At 42.4% G+C, this 25,968-nt stretch overlaps 2 protein-coding genes and 1 long non-coding RNA gene across 5 annotated transcripts in view; 2 read left to right on the top strand and 1 right to left on the bottom strand.

The window, feature by feature from the left end:
* LOC306974624 overlaps window positions 1–25,968 on the top strand; it is a 106,919-nt gene that overhangs the window by 40,949 nt on the left and 40,002 nt on the right. The gene's annotated exons all lie outside the window — the stretch shown is intronic.
* cdc40 (cell division cycle 40 homolog) lies at window positions 191–12,526 on the bottom strand. Its single transcript, XM_079571957.1, has 15 exons — window positions 12,336–12,526; window positions 11,963–12,049; window positions 11,747–11,876; window positions 11,571–11,657; window positions 11,363–11,502; window positions 11,156–11,252; window positions 10,943–11,082; window positions 10,377–10,451; window positions 10,240–10,285; window positions 7,392–7,493; window positions 6,889–7,004; window positions 6,334–6,467; window positions 3,205–3,281; window positions 1,011–1,155; window positions 191–540 (listed from the first exon to the last, which is right to left on the bottom strand). The coding sequence occupies exons 1-15, from the start codon at window positions 12,516–12,518 to the stop codon at window positions 363–365; spliced, it is 1,737 nt and encodes a 578-aa protein (XP_079428083.1). The 5' UTR covers window positions 12,519–12,526; the 3' UTR covers window positions 191–362.
* The window catches only part of wasf1 (WASP family member 1), a 51,076-nt gene continuing 38,134 nt past the window's right edge, over window positions 13,027–25,968 (top strand). For 2 of the 3 annotated variants that reach the window (XM_079571960.1, XM_079571959.1), the window contains exon 1: window positions 13,029–13,422. The gene's annotated coding sequence lies outside the window, so the exon portion shown is untranslated. Of the gene's footprint in view, window positions 13,423–25,968 lie in introns of all 3 variants that reach the window. The other variant, XM_079571961.1, reaches the window with a different exon arrangement.

The raw sequence follows: 25,968 nt of genomic DNA, 5'->3' as shown, positions 1-25,968 counted from the left end.
AGTGACTTTTGTCTTGTGTGTTCTTGTTTAAACTCTGTAGTTGACGGATGAAAGAAACAGGAAGTAAAATGTACACAATGTTTATTTCCACAAATAGTTGGTAATAACTGAAAGTTGGAAGCGTTCGCAAGGTTCACAAATGTTTTCTTGCAACATCAACATTAAAAAATTAAAGTATTAAAAAGATGTGAGCGAAGCCACTCCATTATTAAGGACGCCTTTTCAACAGAAGCAACTTTTAAAGACAACACTTCCTGCGAGAATAATAAAAATACATTGCGACAGACTGGATACCAGCCGTGTGGCTTTCACAAAATACATTTCTTTCAGTCCTGCTTGAGAGCACAGAACCCGCCCTCGTTTTAGTCCCAGAGTTTGATCTGACCGTCCCAGCCGCAGGTGATGACTTTGGAGGTCTCGTGAGGGTGCCACAGGGCGCTGATGCACACTTTGTCATGCGCTTTGAACCGGTGGTACAGCTTGGTGGTCTTCCAATCCCAAACGTTGAGTTTCCCATCTGCGTCCCCTGACACAACGTAGCTGTAGAAGACAGGAAAAGATGCTGAAGTTTGTTTTTGCAATAACTTCTGAGGCTTCTACGCTGCCATGGTTACAGAGCCACCTGCTCCGAGAAAAGGGAGTGAGGTGAGACGGATCTTAATGGGTGTATTTGCAGAAATCAACATGAGCAGACAGTTCAATTCATGCCTCTAAAAATAATCAACTGTGAAAATACATTCACCACATTATGTTTTTACGGTTTTATTTTATCTTTCTCTATTTTCTCATTACAAATAAGATCCCTTAGAACAGTAATGAATATTTGCTGTCTGACAAATACCATCATCCTACGCGCTGAGAAGTGGCACATGTACATAGAAGGGCAAACATGCCTTAAGGTCCAGCATATGCGACAAACTGAATCAGTGCTTCCCTTTTTTGAATTGAACTAATCCCACTTGTCCATGTTTTATTGATTGCTGTGTACATAGCCAGGACCTCAAACGTACCTCATATCTGGAGAGAAGCCCACTTGGCAGGCATAACCGGCCACCATGTGCCCTTTGAAGATCTTCTTCTTGTTCAGCCTGAAGCGGTTCTGCGCGCCGAAGATAAGGATCTGGTTGTCCATGGACTGACACGCCAGCCACTTACCTACGCAGAGAAATGACAATCCACATCTTTAAATACAGCTCATGATTTAATATTCCTGTACAAGCATTTATAAACTGGTGTATTTGTCTGTAATTTGACAAGACCGTTCATGTTCTCTATGGTGAATGTCTATGTGTGTACAAGCTGTTTTTCCTTTCTGATTGAACTCAGCGTGAAGCCCTGCATGGAGTTCTACTAATAAACTTAGAAAAATGCAGCTCTCTTAAACAGCTATCCAAACTGGCACCATTTTTACATGCTGTAGCTGTTATCAAAACAAGTAAGAGGTATCATTAAATCAGCAGTTATCATTAGCCCCTTTTTGCTGAACACGCCGCCACTGGTGTCTCATCTTCTTTGCGCAGTCCCACCTGCCCCTGAAATATTTGTTCTGCCATTAACAAGCAGCCAGCCTGGCACGGTAGACGCTCCGGTGTAGTGCGGGGCGGGCCTTCATCGCGGGAGCCAAGTATTTTAACAAGAGATTTGAGATAATTAACGGAAGAGCCGCAAGGCCCATCTGCCCCCGGCAAAAATTGGGAGCAAATTTGTCTTTTCATTTCCACTTATTGAATAGACGAGATTAGCCAAATAAGATGATTTCTATCCAAGGCTGCTCACTTGAAAAGTACTCAGTAAAAAAGCATCATGGTCAGAAAAAATAGAAAGCCCTTCGTGTCAAGCCATAACACGATTCACGGCTAATCTCGAAGGAAACATCATAAAAATGTGCCAATATAAATTTGACACAGTTCAGTCTGGTTTCATCAAACGTGGCTTGTAGTAAAAAACAAAACAGACAGACAATAGAGAAAAGAAAACAACACGGTGCACAGATGTCGAAACACTGACTGGAGAAAAGCGGGACATTGGCAGACTTGCTCAGTATTAAAAGGCGGGACAATGATGGAAACAGATGCTGGGGATGTAGTGCCAGAAGGGACTGTGTGCCATTTAGCTGACAATGCTTTCCCACAGAGAATGGATTCTTAAATACACGCCACAGAGACAAAATATGACAAGAATCTCACAGCTCTGGACATCATGTTGCAAATGTAACATTATCCCAATGTTTTAGGGATTTTTGCGCCGTCAATTTAAATGTTTGGAAAGCAACGTGTGCAATAATTACTTGACTAATGATACAATAACACAATATACAGCTTCATGACTTGCTATACGGTATGGTGTAGAGTATTAATCGCTATTGCAATGTCAATAGTCGGAGTTAGCAAATCGCAAAGGCTGCAATTATTGTGGTTCTGGAATGTGCTCACTCTCTTTCGGGATTAATCAGGTATAAAACTTGCTAACCCTGTAGTTTAGATCTCTACATCTCATATTAACTATAATATGGCTTAATTTTCAGTCTTCTCTCAAAGGTTAAGGCTGTTCTGAACATGTTTAAAACGCACACAAAAACATAATCTTGATTTTAAAATCTAAATCAGAATAATCTCAATTTTCCAAAATCGTGCAATTTATTCAATAAATCCAGGCTTGGGTTTGGCACGAGTAAGTGAAGGTGAGCGCTGTCTGGTTCTACTATTCATGAAAATGCACAGTTGTGATACAGTATATAAAGGTAGCTAGATGTAGGTTTGTTTTCGATGTAACTACTGCGTTGACAAGGCAACATAGACTTCCTGTTAGAAAGCAGTCACGCTTTTTTTCTCAATCAAGTGGGTAGTCCCTGGACAAATATTTATCTCTGAGTAGCTGCTCTTGTTTCCTCCCGATGCACAGCGACATGTCATTACTCCAAAGTGCTGTCTGCTGTGAGCGCCGCAGCGCGTCGCGCATTAAGACACATTCTGCTTGTTTTAATGGAGAACACTGAGGTGAAGTGACAGCTGGTGAGCATCCCAAATGATTAGAAATGTATCATCGGCTCATAGCGATGTCGGAGACGCTTGTCAACTTCCTCATCATGACAATTCACTAAAGTTAAGGCTTTTGGCGTTTTGAAAGGCGGCAACAGTATGTGGTAAAGTTGAGATGATTTCCCTGGAGGCGGCCAGTGTCCCCGCAGCGTTTTGGACAACTCACCGTTGGGAGAGAGCGTAACAGCTGGCATGGAGTGCATACTAGGCTCTGCGATGTATTTGAAGTCCACCGGGATGTCCCTGAGGCGAAAAAGGAAATTCAACTGTCAGCTTTTATGAAAACGAGACACAACAGAGAAGAAATTACTACAGCATGTAATACAGGCAGAAAATGAAGAAAATCTCGTAGTCGTGGTTGGCGTAATTAAGCAATGCAGCTTAATTAACCTGGCTGGGAAACGCTCAACTTTATTTTTGATACGGCGAGAAATACACAAATTACGAAGCGGCCACCTGCCTTTCAGCCAGTCCCATGCCAGCATAAAAGATGACAAACCGAACAGTGAACTCTCTACACGTTTCTATTACGAGTTTGTGGAGAAAACCATGACCTGAAGTATTATTACCATTATGTATTTTTCATTGCAACATAACGATATACAAAAAAGCTATTTGCTATTCTCTTTGTAATATAACGGGAACTCCCTGGGCAGTAGGTTTTCCCTCACAACCCGCATTAACTAAGAGTGTCAAGCTTTCCCACAGTGATGCCCAGCAGCTGGAGTGAACTTGTTCAACTTAAAGAAGCAGATTTGGCTTAATGAAAAATGCAAACCCTTGGAAACAGATACAGGGGAGCAGCAGAGACAGTAAAATATTAAGGGCCGCTGGGTTTCTGAGCCAGACTGAACCATAGCCGTGTAAGAAAGTATGTGTCGCACTCCAGAAATAAATGTTTCCACCTGTGTTTTTGAGTGCGATAGGGAAGAGAACGCATAACACATTATTCAGCGCACAAGAGGGACTTGTGCATAAGAAATGGACGGCCGTTTCTCTGCCATGTGCCGCAGTTAAAGCAAGAGAAATGGCAAAAACACAACAAACTCTATATTTTATGAGAACTTTCGAAAGCACTGTTTCTACCATGGATTTGCTGCATTTAAATGTTGGTACATTTACAAACAAACAAACAAAATCATGACCCTAAGGCTTTTTACAGGGGCTGCATTATTTATTGCTAAATTACAACACGATATTGAGCAAACCCAGAAGCCAAGATTCTGTATATCACATTGAGGTCTTAAATATGACATGGTTTAATCATGGTTTTCCTAATTTACTTTATTTTAGTCTTATTCCACGCACAACTTGATAAATAAAACTGCGCACCACTTTTGCATCATGATAAAACAGTTCAAAGTCTGCATTTTCTTGTTTTACATATCCACATCTGAGAATATTCATATAAATGTGTCAAATTTCCACCATCTGCAAAATGAGCAGCAAACCTGACAGCGAAACTCGATTAACACCGTGTTCCCGAGCCATATGCGAAATTGCAATTAAGGCTGTATTTAGCTGAGCATGTTTAGACAATGACTATTCTGCTGCGTCATCATTTCGCAATTCCCTCCAGCTGCTTCTACGTTTCTATTCTCAAAAGTCTGCGTAAATGAGTAAAAAAAGTGTCGCAGACGTGAGCCACAGTTAGCTTGCTACAGCGCCTAAACAAAAAGAACACACTGCGAGGAATTGCTTTCTCTTTGCTCTCACGCTCTGAGCACTCAACCCTCTCAAGGGACTGTGTAGGGTTTTTTGTTTCTGTTGACATAAGTGTGTAGCGCTTTGCTTGAACTCAGACTTCAAGAGCAAAAACAAATTCAAGTTGACTCCGTGCTGTTTTACTGTATTGTACCGACTTTTACCAAACAGAACTTATGCTACGATGTGTTTTTTATTTAATATGAGCAGCAATAATACTTACTATTTAAAAAAGATACAGTTTAATGTGCTCAAATTGTAATGTGGGGGATTATGCTTTTTGCAGGTATTTGGGAATAATCTCAATCTCTTTTCGGGAACAGTAGGAGCTTTTGGGGAGCTGCTACCACGGTGCCAAGAATAGCCACTTGAAAAAATTCAAAGATTACACAAAGATGCACGAGTGAGTCGAAACAGAGCTGTCTTTGATTTGAGGGACAGACACTGTAACATGGTAAAAAGCTCAAAAAAAGACAATTTTGCATAACACCCCCCTTTAAATGTCCTTTCTAAAATGCAAATGTATTTAAAATATGCAATTGGCACATGGTTTGGACAGACTTGTGGTTGCACAGAGTGAAAAAAAAACATAAAGCAACCGCTGAATCCAAAATCAGTAAGCTGTGAGGCATTTGAGCAGCACCGCTGGAGGAGCCAAAGGAGGGTCAACCGGAGGTCACCTGCAGCCCGAGCACTAATGAAGAAAACAGCCCGACGACTTAAGTTGTCTTTCCACCGAACACGGCTCTACCGCGCACGCCACAATCTATGTACTCGCATTATCACGCCGACTCTACCCAGTACACGCTTGTGTTTCCGCTACACAACATAACTATAGTTATTGTGGGAGGTGCCCTCACACAGGAGCACGCTGTACAGAACGTCATTAACAGTTTTTTGAGCCGCGATGAGAAGAAATGTAGACAAATGCTGTCTTCTGGTGGGGGTAATGGAATCATTCAGAGGTGCCAAGGCTAATACTCAAGGAAATAAGCAGCTAAAAGACAACTATGAAGGTAAGCAACTTGCAAATGTTATGCTAACCCCAGCTAAAGTTGTGCTAATAGCGGCTAAATGCTATCCATCCATCCTTTCATCCATCCATTTTCTGCCGCTTTATCCGGGGCTGGGTCGCGGGGGCAGCAGTCTCAGCAGAGATGCCCAGACTACAGTGCTATAACCTGGTACAATGCATCTCTCCCTTTGAGGTTAATGTATATTGTACACTGTCCCTGCTCAAATAAATAAATAAATAAACTAAACTAAACAAACTTCCCAATCCATGCACACCTCCTCCAGCTGTTCTGGGGGGACCCCGAGGCGGCTAAATGCTAATATCAGCAAAATGCCATTTTAGAACAGCGGTATGATGTTGTGAAATATTAAATCCATTTGCCAATCAGAGTCTGTTCACATCACATTAGTCATGGTTTAGCCAGAGGCCGGTGCCAAAACGTATACCTGGTCAGACCGGTTTGGCCCTAGCCTCGGCAGTCGAGGCACTGAGTTGTGGGCTGAGTAGTGTCTGCCAGTGGAAGAGCATCTTTAGTGGCTCAGTGCGTTTTCACGATTTTCTTTAGCGTTCACTTACCACTCCCACACTCTGAGACTCTTGTCATCGGACGTGCTGACGAAGCGCCGGTTCTCGTCCACAAAAGTGATGGTGTTGACAGCGCCTAAGTGACGGTCGTACTCCTGGACCACCTCCCCTGTCCGGACGTCCCACTGCCCGAAAGAACAACAGGGGGAAAGCTAATTATAACAAGGCATGAAAGGTAAACAGCCAACGGGAGTAGGTCAGAGTAGAGGTCAATTAAAACATAAGCCTTTGTCAGTTAAAGCAATGATAATTCTGTGGTCATGTCTTCTGTAATTCATCCTTATTTAAAGCTATGGTGTCAGATTTAGCACTTGTGATTTTGTTCACACTTTGTCCTCACCTTTGCCTCTCCTTAGCACTAATGCAGCCAGTGATTAATGGCTTGCTCTATTCCTGTCAGCCCCTTTACCTCTTGTGATACACAGCAGCATACCGCTGAAGGATAAGACTATTTTTAAAAAGCTGTACAACTATAGAGTGCAAACAAAGATGTGAAATACCCGCCATGTCAGAGCTGCTTTGAAACGCAGCACACGCAAACCTCACCTGGACAATTTTCTTGTCAGACATGCCAGCAACGAAAAGGTTCTGCTTGTCCTCGTCGGGATTGAATTTGACACAGTAAGGGACCTTTCTGTTGGTGAAGCGAGAGATACATTGGCCTGTGAAAGAAAGGACATGGAAAAGTCAGAGCCCCAGAATAATCCGCTGCAGCTTTCCATAAAAGTGAGTAGTATTTGTGCGGTAAGAAAATGCTCATCATCCAACTATTCAAATTGAAAGTTTTTTTTTTTCTTGGCATCTTCAGATAACATTATGCTGTTGTATGTTTTGGACAGAGGTTTTAACTCTTGTCTGCCCTCTGCTGGACTGGCAAAAAAGTGCAGCGGGGGCATTTATTAATCACTACAAAAAATACCAGTTAAAATAGTAAAATGCTCAATCCAATATTAGTTTTTAGTTTGTGCTGATCTTCATAAAACAAAACTATAGTTGGCAGTCAGGAGTCAGGGTGAGAGACACACAAAAAAGAAGCTGCGATGTTTTACCTGTTTCAGTATCCCAGAGTTTCAGGTACCGGTCGTATCCGGCACTAAGAAACTGTGTCCCAACGTTATTAAAGCAGATGTCTCGCACTGCTTTACTGTGACCTATGGAAATGAAAAGATCCAATCAATTTTATATCAAGATTTTAGATTGATTGGAAACGCCTTTCACACAGTCTAAAAAAATAGTGTTAAAATAGGAGGCATGATTTTAGTAGGAACAAATATGCAAAGAAGAACATTCTTGGTTATGACGGTCTTGTCCCAAACCATGTTACCCCTGAGGTCAAAGGTGGCCAAAATGGGGCTTCGGGCAAACATGGCGGTGCAGAGAGTATCAACTTTGATTCAGTTCTGCGCTGAGTAGACTGTCAATAATTCGTCAGGAGACCAAACCATTCTGTCCTCCAATGTTGTTTTTGGCAGCTCTTTTAGTTTTAGTCTTTTGGATAAAAAAGGCTTTTAGTTTTAGTCCCATTTTAGTAATTTCTAAATATGATGTTTTAGTCATGATTAAGTCAGACGAAAACTAGCCCTTTAAGTAAAGTTTCATTAATAAAACTAATAATTAATTTTGATTAAATATAGGAAATTGGGATAAATACCGCCTTTGCTCTGCCCAATCCCGTCAGACCTTGGAAGCTAAGCAGGGAAGGGCCTGGTCGGTACTTGGATGGGAGACCGTTTGGTAACACCAGGAAGCCTAGCGAATGTAGTGAGTGAGTGAGTGGTTGGTGGTGGTCGGAAGGGCTGATGGCGCAGACTGGTTGCCTCGCTTCTGTCAGTCTACCCCAGGGCAGCTGTGGCTACAATAGTAGCTTACCACAACCGAGTATGGAGTGAATGAATAGTGCAATGTAAAGCGTCTTTGAGTGTCCAGAAAAGCGCTATATAAAACCGATGCATTATTATTATAAATAATAAGAATCTCTTGGCTTTAAATAATTGCTTTTGACAAACATATAACACCACAATAGGCACTGACAGAAGTGTTATTGTGAACATTCCCAAAAGCGCCCGCCTTCCTGGTCCTCTGATCATTGCTTCGAGATAAAACTTTAAAACTGTCCTGAGAAAAGAAAGTCCTGGTGACATCGCTGTCAGAGGCTCTCCATGGAGGACGTACGGGGAGAGAGGGGAGAGAGAGGGGAGAGAGAGGCGCAAGCTGCCGCATGCGATTCCACGTGCGCTGACGGTGCCGCTCCGTGTCACGTGTAGCGGGTGTGTTGTCTCGCTCCACGCACAAGCTCTGTTTCCCAAACGGTCTGACAAACCACTTTTGTCTCATATCATTGACGTGAACTCATAAATGTCATGTTTTAGTCCCCAAAGAGCTATTTTTTCCTCATCGTCGTAAAAAACAGGTGGTCAACGAAATGATTCCGACATCTTTGTTGATGAAAACACCACTGCTGCCCTCTCTTAATAGACAATAAACAAAGACATGAATTCTCTTTGCATATCCTCATTACATGCAAACCGTTGTTGCATTCTGCCCTCAGCCCATTAAAAATGTTCCATTTTGGCCCAAAGAGTAAAGAAGTTTGGGCACCCCTGCCTTAGGGTTTTTCTTGTAACATTAAGGTGAAGCGAGGCTCCCCCAGACCGTTTGTCTCTTCAGGCTCAGGAGAAGACTGTTTCAGCACTGATAAGAGTGACTATTGAGGCTGAGCATATGCCATCTCACTCCAAACTCAGGAGACGACTACAGCAGCACAGAAACTACACAAACTTCCAATAACAGGGAGTGCGTATGTCCCTGACGGTCTTGACACTCAAACATCTTCAATGAAATAAAAAAAAAGATAGAAATCCGTGTAAATATTTTAGAGCCCTTCTATTACTTGCGAGTGTGGGACAACGGATGCAAATTATCCTCAGGCTACAATCCAGTGTGGCTTGTTCATTAACATGCACTGTCCCTACCAAATAAACCAATAAACTAAACTAAACAAAACTTTAAAGGGCGCTAAATTAGTTAACTCGTGACAAGCTCTGGATACGGCTGCCCTGAGACAGACTGGCAGAGACGTGGCTGGCATTCTGGGCACAGCTTCAATCTCTACCTAAAAAACAAAGCAGTATGTTCCATTCGCATTGTGGTTGCAAATAGATTTGTTATTTATGTTTTAAATTTGGGCATATGAACTACTAAACCAACACAGAAGTCACGTACGTTATAGAGCATGTTTGAAGATGTTATGAGGTTTTGTACAGGCTCTTTGGAAACGAGATATTTTGACATTTACCATTTCCATGGCATTTACCATTCTGCAGCCTTATATTCACTACCTTTAAAAAAGTTAACTTAAAAATGACAAAAAGTGTCAGCGCATGCAAGCAAATAACCACCTACAGTTTGAAACTCACAAGCCCCCCCCGAGTCACTTTCTCTTCTCCTGTTTATTTGTGCTGCTCAGCTGTGCCTCTGCCCCGTTTGCCTGTGTGTGCCGGCGGGTGCCTCCCCTTGCCCCCCTTTTCCCACAGCCCGCCAGCGCTGCTGAATTATGCATAATCTGTGAAGGAGCTGACAAGCAGAACGCAGGCTGCAAACAATCTCTATTCTGACAGTGAGCTGAGCTATGAGAGTGACCTGCATGCATTTAGTCTAGCCTCCTTGGACCTTTCTCCATTTTAAAGAGCGTACGCGTCTTCATTGGTCAGCAGGCATGTTATTCAGTGTTCAATAATGCAGAGTGGGCTGTCATGGCTGCTCATTTCCCACAGGGCTCAAAGCATTTTTGCCTTGACATGTCAAAACATGGTTCATTGTCTTGCCACCTTACAGTATGTGATGGGAAATCTTATCGATGTTGATGAAAATAAATGACATGCTAGTTGGCCTACTTACCAATAAAGGTTCGTATACATCTTCTGTCACCATACACTTCCCATAACTGAAAAATGCATAATGAATAAAAAATCATACACAAAAATTAATAAAGAGTAAATAATCTACAAGTATGGCACCAAGAAATTGAATATTACCTTAATCTTACAGTCCATTGAAGAGGATAAAAGCAAATGACCCGAGGCAGGAAACAGCCGTATAGCACTGACTCCCTAGAATACATAAAGACCCAAGTTAATAGCTTTATAATCCATATGCTTCTTATCACACAGACACTTGTAATTGGCTTAAACTTTTCACTTTGAACTGAACTATTGCATTAAAGAATTGCTTCTTTAGCAGAGTCAGGGGAGTTCCTTCAAACTTTCTCTCAAATAAGATATTAAAATATTCACACAAGCTTTTGTGTGAGACAGGAGAGGCCATCTATTATCTCGGGATAAGCACTTCCCATGCTTATTATCTCTTCAAAACCTCTTTGTATTTCAAATTAGATTCTGAAGGCTGTAACTTTCGTTACAAAGCCCAATTTAAACCTTACCACTTTCATACTAAGTAGAAGCGGACTGGCACTAATGCAGACAGCACGAAAGCCATCCGTCTTGAAATACAGTAAACTTTTCCCGAGAGCAAGTCACTTCTTTATGTTGTTTGTAAGCCCTAATTAGCAACTACAATGACAAATCTCTTTTCCCACACTGACCTTGGTGTGTCCGGACCAGACATGAATCTGTTTCTTGGGAAGGTAACACTTCTCAGGTGGCTCTGTGGAGCGCAAGTTAACGCCCACATCTTGGGGAACATGGAGGTAAGACCTGCCCTGGTAGTCAAACATGTCTTTAACTGTGGAGAAACTTTTTGTTAGTATTAAATTGGTAAAGAAAAGTATGTAAAGAATTGGTATCCTCATTCATACCATGGAGAATAGTCTTCTCTTCAGCTGGAGCTTCTTCCTCAACTCTCCCCCTCTTTTGCCTCTTTGCAAGATATTCTTCAAGGTATTTCTTCTCATCCTTCGAAACAAAAAATAAACGCACTGAAAACATTGCTTTCAAAGGATTTGGTCAACATTATTTATGTTCATAGAAACTTTATATAGATAGATGAGCCTCAGAATTCTTACCTCCGATGGTTTTGCCACATTTTTCTCATCAATATATTTAGCCCAAGGTCCAAGGAAGTTATCTATCTCACCGGCATCACCACCTTTAACCTTTTTTCTCTTATCTGGTTTCTTGTGCCCACTCTCAAACACAGTAACACCTGTACATAATAGATGATTAATATTCATAAAGGTATTCTGACCTAAAGCCTTCACTCAGTACACTTACCTTTACTTTTTTCAGCTTCTTCAACAGCTCCAATATAGCTGGCAGAGGAAACCTGACTTATGTCAACAGATGGATCCAAAGCATAGCCTGAAAAAATGTGATTGGTGAATTTAAAAACGACAATAAGGATCTGGTGAAGTAAAAAAAAAAAAAAAACAGTACAGTACAGAACATACCAAATGTAGAAAATGTCCTTCGCTGCTGTTCAAACATGAAGTCGTTGACATGAGCAGGTTCTGCATAACCCGATAGCGTGTTTCTTGGGGCAGCCATCTGCTGTGTTCTGAACGGGTTATCTGGGCCGAACTACGGTGGAGACAAACATATGTGAACAACAGCATGGAAAGAACGGTTGCAGTTTTGCAGTCAGTGTGTAACCTATAAAATCTTACCTCAGGAGCGAACATGGTTTCAAAGGAGGGGTTAAAAGTAACTTCTTTCAAGGTAGGGTCTAGATGGATGCCAGTTTCAACAGACTCCTGTATGAATTACAAGAGAGAATAGCATAAATATCATACGATTTTCAAGTAGTACTCAATTTTAGTATTATACGTAACCGCATTATATTATTATGAGCCCGGTAAAATATCTCTCAAAAAATACAATCTACCACCTAATAAGTCACATAACACTCATCAAAATAGACCAAGATTTAATGTACAAGGACTAAAAGTATAATATGCATATGGCTTAAAGACAGAATAGTTAGTGCGCATTAGCGTTAGCAATTACGTTAGCTTGCTAGGCTACATTTGGCTGTCGTACCTTCACAGCGACCTCAGGAGCAGAGTTGAGGACCGATAAAGCCGTCACTTGTGCGGCTTGTAATGGTTTAAGATGGGCCGTGGCGTCCGGGTCGTTTGTTTCAGCAGCAGCGTTAGATTCTGACTCATTTTCAGAATCGGAATCGCTGCCGTAAGAAGCGAGGGAAGTGATGGCGGCAGACATCTTGAATGTTGTGAATACAGCGGAAGCAGAAGGGCGGGACTTCCGTATTAAAACGAAATGTATTTTTGTGTTTTCTACATTGTCTCTCATTATCTTAAAAAAATATTTATTCAATCTTAATTTTTTTTTCTACATCAAAAATAATAATTAATGTAAAGGAATACGATTTTGAATTAATTAACTTATTTATACAGAATTATTTTCTCAGCAACACACGCTGCTTAAATATAACACAACAGATGCACTCTTAGAAAATAGAGCATTTATTATCACTGCAACCTGTGTAAAACAAAAACAATCATTAGGTAAGCGAATAAAATAATACATAACTTTAGTATTTGAAATCAATTAGATTCTGATGCTAATATATAACATTAAAAAAAATGCTATATATATATTCGTGAATTGTCCATTGCACTCATAGCAGCACGTTTTTGTGTTTAGCTGTGGACAGGCTGCCTGTAGCCTACCTACCGGAGAGAGGAGGGGAGTGCAGTAGCATGGGACGCTCGCTCCAACAATAGAGCGGTACGTACCACTATCATTGACTGTACTGGGGACAGTGCGTTGAAAACAGACTCGGTTGCCGGTCTTTTATGCGCAAAAAGCCCGTTTCTTTCGCGCAGGCAATGCTAGCTGGCAATATTTGGTTCCGAAATTGGTCTTTAACCTGATCGCATCAAGTTCTATCCACATTTGAGGATTTTTCCCCGGGAATATCCCTTCTGAAAAGTGCCAGGTTCTTCCCCACCGCCGCCGCCTCTTCAGCAGGAGTGCGTTTATTCAACAGTGATCTACAGGAGACAGTATGGACTCGACCAAGGAAAATACGCGCTTTGACACAGTGGACTGCTCTGCGGCTCTGTAGCGATGGAGAGGATATAAAAGACAAGACGCATATCAGGTAACATTCTTGGGGCAATTTCAGTGTTTGAGTTTGATCAAAAAACTCAAACGCATCATTTTCTTCTCACTACAGCGTTATGTGGGGCATCTTTAAAGGTCCTCCTCTGTCAGTATGGAGCCACCGTGTCGTAACTTAAACTAGAGCTGACTGGGGATGACTAATAATGGCCATGTAATTCTACACTGTCTGGCCATCACTGAGTGTAACCTTACCGCTCTCACTCAGGGCACAGGTGAACTCACGTAGAAACGCTGGCAATTAAATGAACACGTTAGTCAATCAAAGAAACCCCCTTTTGTTTTATTCCCAACTAAAGCTTCATTTTGAAATCTGCCCAAAATGTGCCAGAGTGCAAAAAGACATGTGCTTCTTCCCTCTGCTGCTGCTGCTGCTGCTGCTGCTGCATCTTGACAGGAAGGAGTCATCGTGCTGCTGAAAAATCTGCACACAAATAGTGATGTTTTGGTGTAAAAAAAAAAAAAAGATGCTTCTTGCTGTTGTCTTGCGATTCCGAGTGTGCTCTGGTGTGATTAGCCAAACCCCGGGCATTGCCGCCGACGTGATTTAATTTCCCCCATTAAGAATGCACTGACTTTGCCTCTCAGGAAAAGGGGGATATATAGGGTCTATTCCTCCAGCAGCAAGCTATGGTTTTGCAGCAGTCATGGGGGATGGTAGCCTTGAAGCCCAGTGAAAATCATGCTTTGTGAAATTTGAAACCGTCTTTGTACTACTCCTGAAAGTATACTGTGCGACCATTAAAAAGTGGTTTGGATGGTGGTGATGTGCTCTTGACATCTGGTGACAAGATGGGCATTTCAGTGCAGTGGGTTATGGATGCATATTCCTCTAATGGACTATACACTCATTCTTGAAATCCCGTTAGACCCGAGACCTCAGAGGATGCTATAAAATTCCTTCTCACGCTTCTTGCCTTCTTGATGACAGTCCTAGAAACGCGCTCTCTATAGTTGCTTAACAGATACATTACATGATACATTAGATTTGCTGCCTGCCTGTTCTTGGTGAACTGTACTCCAGCTTATTAAAACACTTTTCAAATTCAATACACATGTTTCCGTTTGGCTGGAGGGGGTGAACTCAAAAAGAACCCAGGTTAGCAGCATACCTTTACTGCGTACAGTAGTTAGAGAATCAACTTACAGGCATGAAAGTACGTATTACTCCTCAGCAAAAGACTGTGTTTTTTTTGTTGAATGCCAACGCTGAGAGTTGTTGTCGCCCACAGTGTGCAAAGGCAGCAGAGTTTATTAGAGCAAAATATGCGGAGACCTCTTGCAGCTGTTAGATTTATCATTCTGCAGCAGTGGCATCCAACTATCACATGGTTGAGTGGAAACCGGGGTTCATAACTGCACAGAGGAACTGCTTACTACCACATGAAGAAGTGCTGCACTGTTTACATTTACACAGACTTTAGAGGAGTTCCTGGTTCAATCAGGTAAGGCGAGTTGGTTTCAACAGAACCAGAAGCTCATCAATACATGACAATACATGTTATGTTGTATTAAATGCATCTTTTTTGCATGCAGTCATCCTGACGACGTGCCAGTAATGCCAATTAGTTATTGACCCAGATGCAAAATACCTAAAGTGCTTCATTCTTTCAGCCACCAGTCATGCCGTTGTAACATTCAAAATAAACTAGCAAACTGTATCATCCTTCCTCTGTTAATCAAATGTAGTTAAATGAGATTTGATAGCCGTTCTCTATGCTTTTAGATCGCGCCACCGCTTCGTGTACAGATTATAGCCCACCTCAAATTGGAAGTTGCTGCTTTACTTTGTTTTAAGTATAGTGACATTGCACGGCCTCCCTTGTTTGCACTGTGTTTTGTCTCGTCTTTCAGAGGGACCCTTTTAAATCAAGCGCTTTCACGCAACCTCCCACTGCGCTGGCTTTTTGGACCTCTTATTACATATTGACTTTTACTCTTGATCTTTTTCGCTCTTTCTGCACAATCGCGGGGAAGTTTCTCTTCTCTCCCCCTTGGTCTCAGCGGAGGTAGAGCGAGGGGAAGTGACATTATAAATACGAGAGTAAAAGTCAGTGATGCTTGCGCGAGCCTGGCATGACAAGAAGGTGGGCAAAGGATTGTGGGAAATGTGTTTAGGGGAGCCCATGACAGTGCGCATATCTCCCAGCTGTTTGGATGCTCCACTGGCTCTGGCACACTGGGACCATTGTTCGAGTCTTGGCCGGGCTCATGGCTTCATAATACTGCCTCTGTCCGGGCTGCACAGGGCTGACAAGGGGGCACCACGGCTTATAGCGTGCCTGACTGGAGCTTCTTGTATCTCACCAGTACCAACAAATATAACAGTGCTCCATGTATCGGTCAGCGTGGAAAACAAAATAGACTTTCTTTTCTCTAACATTGCGTGCTATTTGTTTTATAATCCCTAACGATAAAGTTATGAGTGGAGACTTTTACAAATTCTTATCGACTGCAACACTTCTCTCCCAATCTGTCTCTATCGGTTTGAATCATCTTAAAAACAGCAGGTCGTATTCACTGTAATTCCACCGCTCTCCTGCCAATCGCTCCCACTGCAGCTGCCGTCATGGCGTCCTGTCACTCACCACATAATTCTAGCCTCTGATCCATAAAGATGTGTTTTGTTTCTCTTGAGCTATAGCCGTGTGCTACAGCTAGACAGAGGCGTGGAGAGTAGCAAAAATATTTACTCAAACAAGCGTTTTGTGACATAATCCGACAGGCAAATGATCAGACAATGTATTTGCAAAGAATAGAAGGAAGATGTGGCTACTTGACTGACTCCTGCCCTCTGGTCTGTCACGTGCAGAGGATGTTGTTTTTGCGTTGCCAATAAGATTAAAATAACCTTTTCCCTTTAAATGCACTGTATTATTTAAAGGACTTTCCCTTTTTTTTCCCGAGATCACAACACTGGAGTATCCCGTGTCCGATCTGGCTCTATCCCATTCATCTCAAAGCCGGAGTCAGCTGTGGGCTGTTTGCACCACCACTCCCTGGTGTCGTGTGTACGCTCGGATGGCCAATGTAGTGCGATACTGTATTTCAGAACAACAGCTTTGCCTGCCAGATATTGAACGGTATATGGATTATACAATAGCGTTTAACTTGAAGACTATAAGGTCAGGTATTCACGGGTATAGATTTTGAAAAGTTGTTTACAGGGTTCTGGATAACGCTGAGTTAACACAAAATTTTGTTTCATGCATTTCTGACTTTTGACCTGTATGAGGCCAGGTGTGAAATGGTTGTTGATTTTTTTTTTTAATAAGTCCAATTTGTTTTGTCTGACTAGTGATCTTTTCTTTTAAAGGTGCACTATGTAACCTGTGTAACCAATTTGTGCATATTTGACCATATAGTGACTCAGTGGCGTTATAGGTGCAGCATGGCACCTTTGCCTTCCCTCACCTCGGCCTCCGTGATGCTCCAGAATCAATTGTTTTTGGGGTTTCTGGCCACTTCCTGGTACAAACCCCTTTAAAACAATTGATAATAGATTGTTATGAAAGCCACTGTGAGGGAAAGCAAAGGTGCCAGGCTGCACCCATAACGCCACTGAGTCACTTAAACATGCACAAATATTAAGATCTTTTTTCACTTAAAAAGCTGCATAGTGCACCTTTAAGTTACAATAATTTCTGATATTAAGATGTATTATTAAAATAAGCCCACAAAGTTACTTTAGTGTGTCAGCATCCTCTGCGGAATAAAAATATCTCCACAGGTGCGTTGAGTTTTGAATATGCAAAGCTAAGCAAATCTAGCGCTCTTCCTAGATTCTGACTGAATTGAGTTTTCCCTCCCTGTGCATGTCCTGCTCTCCATCTTCCTCTCTCCTCACTTCCCGTCGCCTCTACCTCTCTGATGGGCTTTCATTGGGCTGGAACGCCACATGCCCCCCTCGCCCCCAGTGCTTTGATTGATGGAGGTTTCTGCTGTAATCCGTGTTGACGGCTATTTTTCCAGTCCTGCAGCTGGATTCTGGCTTAATTGTTCTATTACAGCTTTCATTAGGAATTTTCTAAATGATCATTTTTTTCTTTTGCAGCTGCAGAAAAGGACAGTAATATGAATACAGGGGCAAAGCGGCTGTGGGCGATTTGCTAAAAGCTTGGAGAAAATGAGTTGAAAGATGGAAGTTTGGAAAACAAGTTATTCATTAGAGACTAGACATTCAAAAATGGTGGTTCATTTGTTATTATCTCAATACCTTTAAAAGTAGGGTGATGGGGAAATTAGCCTTTTAACCTCCTGGTGTGCTTGTTCTTTACATCTCAGCATGCCCCTCATGCTGACAGACAAGTACGGCCCTCAATTAAGAGCCAATATTTGCTGTGTTCACTGAAGGCCCGCAGCGAGAGAGTCCTGCTGCGCACCGCCGATCCGCACCAGTCCCCAACATAAAAAAAAAAAAACAACCTGTCTTTATTCGCGTTGGCTGGCTGCTTTCCCAGCTTTCCCCCAGCCCTTGATATTCTGCATCTTCGCCATCCCACATTGAAGTTTGCTGTTGTCGCGGCTGATAGCTGGCAGGAAATGACAAACTCACTTCAAGTTTCAACAAGGGAGATTAGAGTCCTAACAGTGTCCAAATAAAAGCCTCTTCATCTCTGATTATCATAAATGAGCATAGCCGGTGTGTTTGAAAAATCATTGGTGAAGCTACAAATTTCTCACAGGCTAGAGGAGTAATGGATTTTCAGTGAAGGCTCCCCAGAAATCTCTTTACACACCACAGTCCACAGTCTACTAATAAAGCTGAGCAGTATTGGCGACTGGATGAAGTAATGGGCAGCAGTTTGAGCATAACCCTGACTGGGATAGCTGTATTTCTTTTATAGTAATACGCCTGGAGCTTAAAAGGGTCACACAGCTGCTGCATAAGAGGATGATGACAATCGCATTCTATGCATCAAAGTATAGGGCACAATAAAGATACTTAACCCTTTCATACGATGTGGAGTTTGCTTTAAGATGTTGCCTGGAGGGTCCAAACCAATGAGCCATATAGCAAACCTGCAATCAGTAACCGCAACCTCACGTTCACACTGTGACCGTGAATATGAAGAAGTCTATATTCGCCAAGCTCTTAGTTTTTTATTCGGGACAATTTCCTGTTTATTATACCTACATTATTCACAGAGAAAAAATAAACTACTTTGCTGACAAATAGGGCTGTCACGACAATTACTGTATCACCTCAATAAATAACAGATAAAAGATACATTTATGGGCTCGATATTTATCGTCTGTACATTCATTAGCATTTCCCCCCCATTTTTCCTTTTGTAAAACTTTTTCTGATTTCTAACTGAAGCAAATTGAGTTTCATTATATTTCAGGTTTATTGCAGCTTGTGTGGTATTTTAACATGTGATGATGCACTTTTAGAGCAAAGGTTTACTGTCATTTTTATGCCTGAGAGTTGACAGTATCTAGTATCGTTAGAGCCAATAATATCGTTTATCGCGATACTTTCCTGCCTCAATATATCGAACTTCAAATGTGTTATCGTGACAGGCCTACCGACAAATGGATTTTATGTTATCATTTTTGTTATTGCATCAAGGCCTGGGCCCCGTTCAATTATACCAGTATGGTATTGAACGAAAAGTTTAGGTACTACTGGTATCAAAAGTATCAAAAGTATCAAAAGTATCGAAAGAAAAAATTTCATATCTTTAGGGACCAAGTTTTGGTTCCAGCTCAAATTAATGATACAATTTGAATACAATTTGAAAGAAATAGTCTTTTATCTATTTTTAAATCTAATGCTTTTTAATGCCAGTATTTTGATTCCACAAATCCCAATAATCTTTTCATTTTGTATAATTTGTAAAAATGTGATCAAACAGAGGAATGAGGGGAAGTGTTGATGTTCAAAGCCAAATTGCGAAGCCAAATTCATCAAAACTGAAGCTGAATCCAATCTATTGCCTTTTAAGCCCTTTAATTATGACATAATTTATTTAATGACCCTTAATGCCCTGCAGAAACAATGATTATTGTTCTGTTTTCAGATTTTAAGACATATTTTAGTACCATCCTTATTCCGGAAGTTCCCGTGGGCGGCGCCATGAATTGTTCCCGCCCCCTTCACTCCTATTAGTTTCCATAGGACTGGAGAAGTCCAGATAAAATCAGTTACTACACGAATATGCAGAGAAACACGGTGCAGTGTTGACTTGTTGGTGCAAATGAACATTGGACATTTTATACAAATCGATCTACTAAATTTCAGAGAAGAATATTTTCCCTCGTTCTCTGCTTAATGAACGGACTTTGCGCTCGACCAGAAGTGTCAATACGAAGGAAGTGACGATCCGTGGCAAAAAGAGGCAAAAGTGGACGGGGCGGAATAAGGTGAATAGGTATCAAAAAACGTGCCGTCCAGGTATTGGCATCGGAAACCAAGTATCGCTGAAGCATTGAAACAAATGTAACCCAGCCCGACTCGCAAATCATCAAACTGTTTTCATTGACATGGTGTTCATCACAAGAACTGAATGATCGGAAAGGTGACTGACATGCATCGATTTTGGAAATAATGAACAGGCCTTTAAATCAAATAGAAGTTTGTCAGTCAGCGTGACGGTCAGAAAACTTTAATAATCATGTTACAGCATACTCAACGTAATTATTGCTTCCTCTGTCCGTCCAGCTTGTCCTTTAAGACGCAGCGTGGCAAATCACCTTCATCTCAGAGCAAGCAGTGAAGCAAACTCCAAATATTCAAGTGTTTTTTTGTGTTTTATGCTGCTTTCCAAACATATACTTCAAAGAATATCCATTATATTTACACATCAATTTCTTCTGTCAAGTGCTTTGACCCGTTGGATGTCGATAGGTCAGGCGTTGCGTGGATAAACCCATGTCATTTACAACATCCTGCTTGTCGTGCTGTTGTTGACGCAGCTAAATGCCAGCCTAGTGTCAAGTGTGTGCTTGTTGTGAAGCGCCGGAAGATAAAACCATCGTGCCACAACGTCAAAAAGCAACAGTACGGGGAAAAAGGTCAGAAGTCATAAATAATACTGTAGAGGTTCTCCCAGTGACTCGAGGCTGGAGCTTGTTTGCATGGAGCGGGATAGGGAGAGCGATGGGCGCTGCTGACAGACGGAAGTGCACACACAGATGGGACTCCTGCTGCAGAAGCTGATTTTACTCTTCCTCATTGTTTTCCATGAAGGCTGCAGCGTAAAGGAGCGAATGAATAGGGTGAGTCAGACTTGGAGAACACGCAGAGCAGCTCACTCATATGGGAAAGATCTTCGTTCCTATCCCATTATCTTCTTTGTTTGTGAACTTTGCATCAAGAGCTCAGCGTGGCCTCGCGAGTGCCTTGTTTACAGATTAACAAATCGTTACTTTTAGACATGCCTCATCAGGGTAAGGCACATGATCCACACAGCCATTTTTAATTTGGTCGCAAGAGCGTGTTCCACCACAGTTAAACTTCAGTCGAAATCATATTCCAACAATGTCACATACAGTTCTTTGGAAACTCCACTGAGATGGCTTAGCATTATTCAGTCGAGTGGTGAAGTCGGCCAACCTCGCAGACCTTGACTTGAGTCTCCCTTGGTACAGTACAAGCTTGTTAAACCACGGGATTCTTTCATATGAACAAAGTGCCATCTTTAGATAATAACTTTATACATTTCTCAGCAGATACATGTGTGCTGTTTCGGCGTTGTGAAAAGCTTTTCATCAGCTGCCATGTTTGCTGTGAAAAGTAATTAACATCTTTGCTGTAACGCCTTTATGTAAATCTTCCTCACAGTTCAAACAAAGGTAAGATAAGAAGATGGTAAATGAATAGGATGGATCTTTCCTACTGAATTAATGGTGTTCCAGTGTGCTTTTTGATAGAGTAACTATTACATCAGCCACAGTGTTTGTTTGTCTCTTAGCAAGTCCAAAACGTGTGCGCCCGATAGCCGTACCAACCAGGCTTTACTATTTACCTTTAAAACCATGCCCATCTCAGTCAGTTCCAACTGAGTGACTTAAATGAGTCTGAGGTGAAGAGCTTTACTGTGCAGGGCAGAGATAGGGCTTGACTTTATCGAATGGGGAACAGGTAAAGCCCTTTGGAGATAGGCGGCGGGGTGACTGTGATTGACAAGGGCATGAAGACTCTCTCGCACACACCTCGGCTGCTCTAACTGCAACCTGCCAGGCACAAGCCAAACGCTGACTGACTCGGAGAGATAACCAGCAAGCCACGATAACACTTTGATTCTCGGTGCACCGTTGTGCCCACGAGTGTAGGCAAACACAATGAAACACACACACACTAGCCCTCAATATTGAAGAGGAGTCAAGGCCCGGGGCTTGAAATATGCCCACTGATAAGAGGCAGCCAAAAGAGAGGAAAGAGAATGGGGCACTGAAAAGGCTTTGTCGCGGCAGGATGCTTTGAAATGGCTCTCTTTGTGAGATGTGTCGATTTGAGACAGGAACAGAGGCCTCGAGATGTCAGGTGATGTCTGGAAGAAAGTAGGAAAGGGTCCACTACCTTTTCTTCCCCTTGTTGGCCTTATCACCTACACAGGCTGAAGCATTGTTTCAGATTTGTGCGCTTAGAGCATAACCGATTTGACAACCTGCTGGATTTTGGTGACCCTCGACTTCCACTGCTCTTTTCTTGTGCTACAACTTCATAAATCCAGACTGGAGCAAACCTTTTACAGGTGACGCAGTCGACAAAATTTGGCGATGATCAAAATCGTTCTTTACCCGCGAGTAGCCGTAGTGTAATGTCTGACCCACATTCTTCTTAGTCCAAGAGATAGGCTGTAATTGGGAATGTACTGTTCATGCTGGCACCTTTTATATAACAAGCAAGTGTAACAATCTCACCTCTGTGACACCTAAGCCTGCCACACAAGTGTTGTGCAACTGCTATTTTTATAAGAGTACCTTTACTTTGTTGGAATATGTTTATAAGAAAGACAGGGATTAGTTTGGGTTGTTAAAAACGTTTTAGTTCAAGAACTATAGTCACAGTTACGAATGGTTTCCACTGTCAGATTTTGCGAAGGTCCAATCACAAATGCAGAAGACGTTTCCTCTCAAATCATCAGAGTGAACTTTATAACTCCGTCACATCTGTTTACCAGCTTCTACCAGCTTCACCTGTTGATTCTGCCAAAGTCTGCGACGTTTCTCGAGTCTTCAACGTTTTCTTCATACTTGCATGAGCCGCCATGTTTGTTTTTGACATGGACGGACTATGCATTCCTCTAACGGGTTAATTGCACTGTCACTAACAGCCATTGTGTCTCAGAGAGGATTAGGCAAGCTGCGACTCATTTTTTCTTGGCCAGGCTACAATATAGCAGAGCTCTCGCGATTAAACCGACTACATGCGATGAATAACATTGTGGGGGGGATGACGTCATACAACAGAGGTCACACGATGCCTGCAGCTGACCTCGTGACCTCTGAAGAGCGTGTTTTTTTTTTTTTCCCTGTAGATGGGAGTTTGTCCCCAAGGCGATTGACCGACCGCTGGTTTTACTGGTCGTGGAGACACTGCTGCTCATTTCGCTAATGTGAGAATGGCAAGTGTGAGACCAAGTGTGGAGAGACATGGGAAAACTTGACAAAAGCTGAGAATTAAATAAAGGCTGGGATATGTAGGACACAGCTGTGCTCACAAAGATCGAAAAGGCATTTGCAATTCAAAGCAAATGCAATTTCCAGCGAATTTTAATGGAAACGTTAACACATTATCCAAGACGCAACTCAAACTCAAGATGATCTGCAGCCCTGGTATATGCGCGCCAGAAATGTGAGCCATATTTCTGTGCAGAGGTTTATGAGCTTGGGCTTCGTATATTCTGAGTTTGGCCATTCGGAAGATTCTTATTTCTACGGGAACTGTCCAGATTTTACAACACTGAAACTTTGGGCACAGAGGTCTTCCATCTGGCTGAGATCTACTCATTTTTGTCCCTTTGAGAGTCAAACAAACAAGTCATACATAATCTTGTGAATTTAGTTCCAGTAAAGCCTTCCTTTAGCCATAAATGTGTCAAATTTGGATTTCAACAGAGTTTGGTAAGGCTTCACACATTTTTTCTCGTGTTATGCAGCCCCTACTTGAAGCCCATACTTGAAGTCAAGGAATGGCGCGCCTGCTGTGAGCTGACAAAGCCAACCACTCCATCTCTGGGACTCCAGCGAGTGACTGCGTAAAAAGCCACATCTGCCGGCTCACGAGTCCCCATCTGCAGAGCTTGTTATCACGGAGGATAATTGAAGCAATCAAAGACCTGATCAAATCACGTGGCGTGTCCCCGTCGGAGCGCCCCTGCTGCTCTGCTCCGCGGGGCAGCGCCTTGGGCCCCACTCGCAGCAAGGGCACCTTCAGAGAGCGCCCCCTCCTGGTCTGTTGCCGCCGCCTCGCTCTTCTCTCCCGCACTCGTTGACACTGCTCTGGCTCTCAGGAGACGGGCGATGAGAGGTTTGCACAGCTGCCCTGGGCTCTGTCTGATCGTTTCAATTTATCCCACAAATCCGCCTCTGTTCTCCGCACATCCATCCCTCAGCCCGTGCCAACTGCCACCAACCCAACGCTGTGAACTGCTGTGGGGAAGCTTAGCGCGGCTCATCATGGCAGGTTTCGACTCGCATTTGCGCATTTCCAAAGTCGATAATGAGGTTTTTAAAATTTTATTCTGATTTGAAGCGACTGTGAAATCCTCTTTGAACCGTAAAACTAGTCATTTGCTTCATTCATTTCCTAAAATTGTTTGGAATTCCTGTTGGTATTTAGGACTTTGGGGAATTCATATCCTGTTTTTTAATTTGCTAACAGTTGAATTCAAGTAAGTTGTCACATTGTGTGTTTTTCTCGTCTAAAGTGGGCTCTGTAAAACGTGACCTGAGCGAGGGCACTTGATGACTCATTCCTGACACATCTTGTAAAATGTAATTGCTTTTGACATGTTCACTTCTGGGACATTTAACACCATCTGATCAAAGTGAAACTACAAATCTGTGTACAGTGCACTCTCACACTCTCCCTCTATCAAGGTGCCTTAATCCTTTTCGCCTCCCCTGTGATATTTTTCCTCACTCTGGCTCCCGTCTTCCTGACATCAACAGAGCCTCTGGTCTTGTTCCTTTGTCTCGTGCGGTGCCACCCACACCAAGATTTTTGAATATGCCCCAAGCTCCCGCCGTCCCTATTTTTCTCCCTCATTTTTCTTGTGCACTTTCCCTAAAGCAAGAGACACCCTTGCTGGCCAAAAACCTGCAACTTCTCCAGCTAAGGCGACCATCAGGGATTCTTCATTATCCATGGGTCTCAAGTGATAAAAACAATCTGAATCTTTATGAAAACAAATAACAACAAATGAAAAAGAAAAAGGAACATGATGGAAGCTCATGAATAGAGTTTGTGATCCATTATATAACTCGACATTATGCCATTTTGTTGGTAAAGGACAAAAATGTCCATAAAGTAATAACTATTTTACATTTTAAAGGTGCATTATGCAACTTTTTATGTGGGGAAAAAAAGTTGATATTTGTGTGTATTTGACCTTGTAGTGACCCATTTGTCATTGTACAATTGTTCAGCGAGACTGCGTTCAGGTGTTGACTGAGCCGCTGTTGTTTATGGAGGTAGGGGAACCTGAAGCGCCCAAACCGCCTCCTGGGTTTATCCGTGTTTCAGAGCGTGGTGTCCTGCACTGGTCAGTTCCTCCTCTTCCTCCTGCGCGGTCTTTCAGCATCTTCAAGTTTTTTATTTCCTGTATTGCCTCTGGTGACGCCTCCACTGTGCTGCAGGTGTGGGGGGGCTTTTGGTGCCTCTTAAGTGTCTAGAAGAAGAACTTACTTCACCATAATGTTCTCTTGGACGCACCAGGATCCATTGTTTTGAAGGTTTTCTCTGCTGATGGATCCTCTCACCAGAAAACCTACAAAACAGTTGACCCTGGAGAGTCCTAGAGACCACTGTGATAGAAAATGAAGACGCCGTTCTGACCACTCATACAGGCCCTGGGTCAAATACACGCGAATATCAACGTTTTCCCCCAAAAAAGTTGCATAATGCATCTTTAAATTCGCCATTGGATTAACTTTACCCTATAATTTGATTCCAGACGATTCAGGCATCAAGGAGCTTCACAAACGAATAAGGATTTGAAAACACCACAATTGAAGTAGACGTTTTTTTAAGAAATAGAATCTCGCAGAAAAGTTGATGGGAGGATGATGAGGAAGAACCTCAGAGGTGCCACAAGCAGCCATGCACAGTGAAAAGTTGAATGGACTATTTGGTAATCTTGCCGAGAGCGCTGTTGCTTTACTTGTGGGTTGGGTAGGTTGCAGTGGAGGTCCATTTGGGACAGAGTCTTTTACATCTCCATGACTGGGAGCTCCTATTGTGAAATTTCCCTCACGGGCCAAATAAACCCAGCTGCACAGAGCTACCATGCTGACATGTATTATTGAGCATTGTGCCTTTCATTATTTATATCGGCGCGTTTGTGTGCACTCA

The sequence above is a fragment of the Gobius niger genome (genome assembly GCF_951799975.1).
Source record: "Gobius niger genome assembly, chromosome: 15".
NCBI classification, from domain to species: Eukaryota; Metazoa; Chordata; class Actinopteri; order Gobiiformes; family Gobiidae; genus Gobius; species Gobius niger.
The sequence above is the reverse complement of the archived record's forward strand: the minus strand, read 5'-3'. Positions and strand labels throughout refer to the sequence as shown.

Bases quoted from the DNA above. Each gene is read 5' to 3' on its own strand.
- cdc40 (XM_079571957.1), bottom strand. From the start codon at position 12,518: ATGTCTGCCGCCATCACTTCCCTCGCTTCTTACGGCAGCGATTCCGAT. The intron at 10,286-10,376 runs GTAATATTCAAT...TGCATTTTTCAG, and splicing joins CAATGGACTGTAAGATTAAG to TTATGGGAAGTGTATGGTGA. The intron at 7,494-10,239 runs GTAAGTAGGCCA...TCATTTCCATAG, and splicing joins ATGTATACGAACCTTTATTG to GTCACAGTAAAGCAGTGCGA.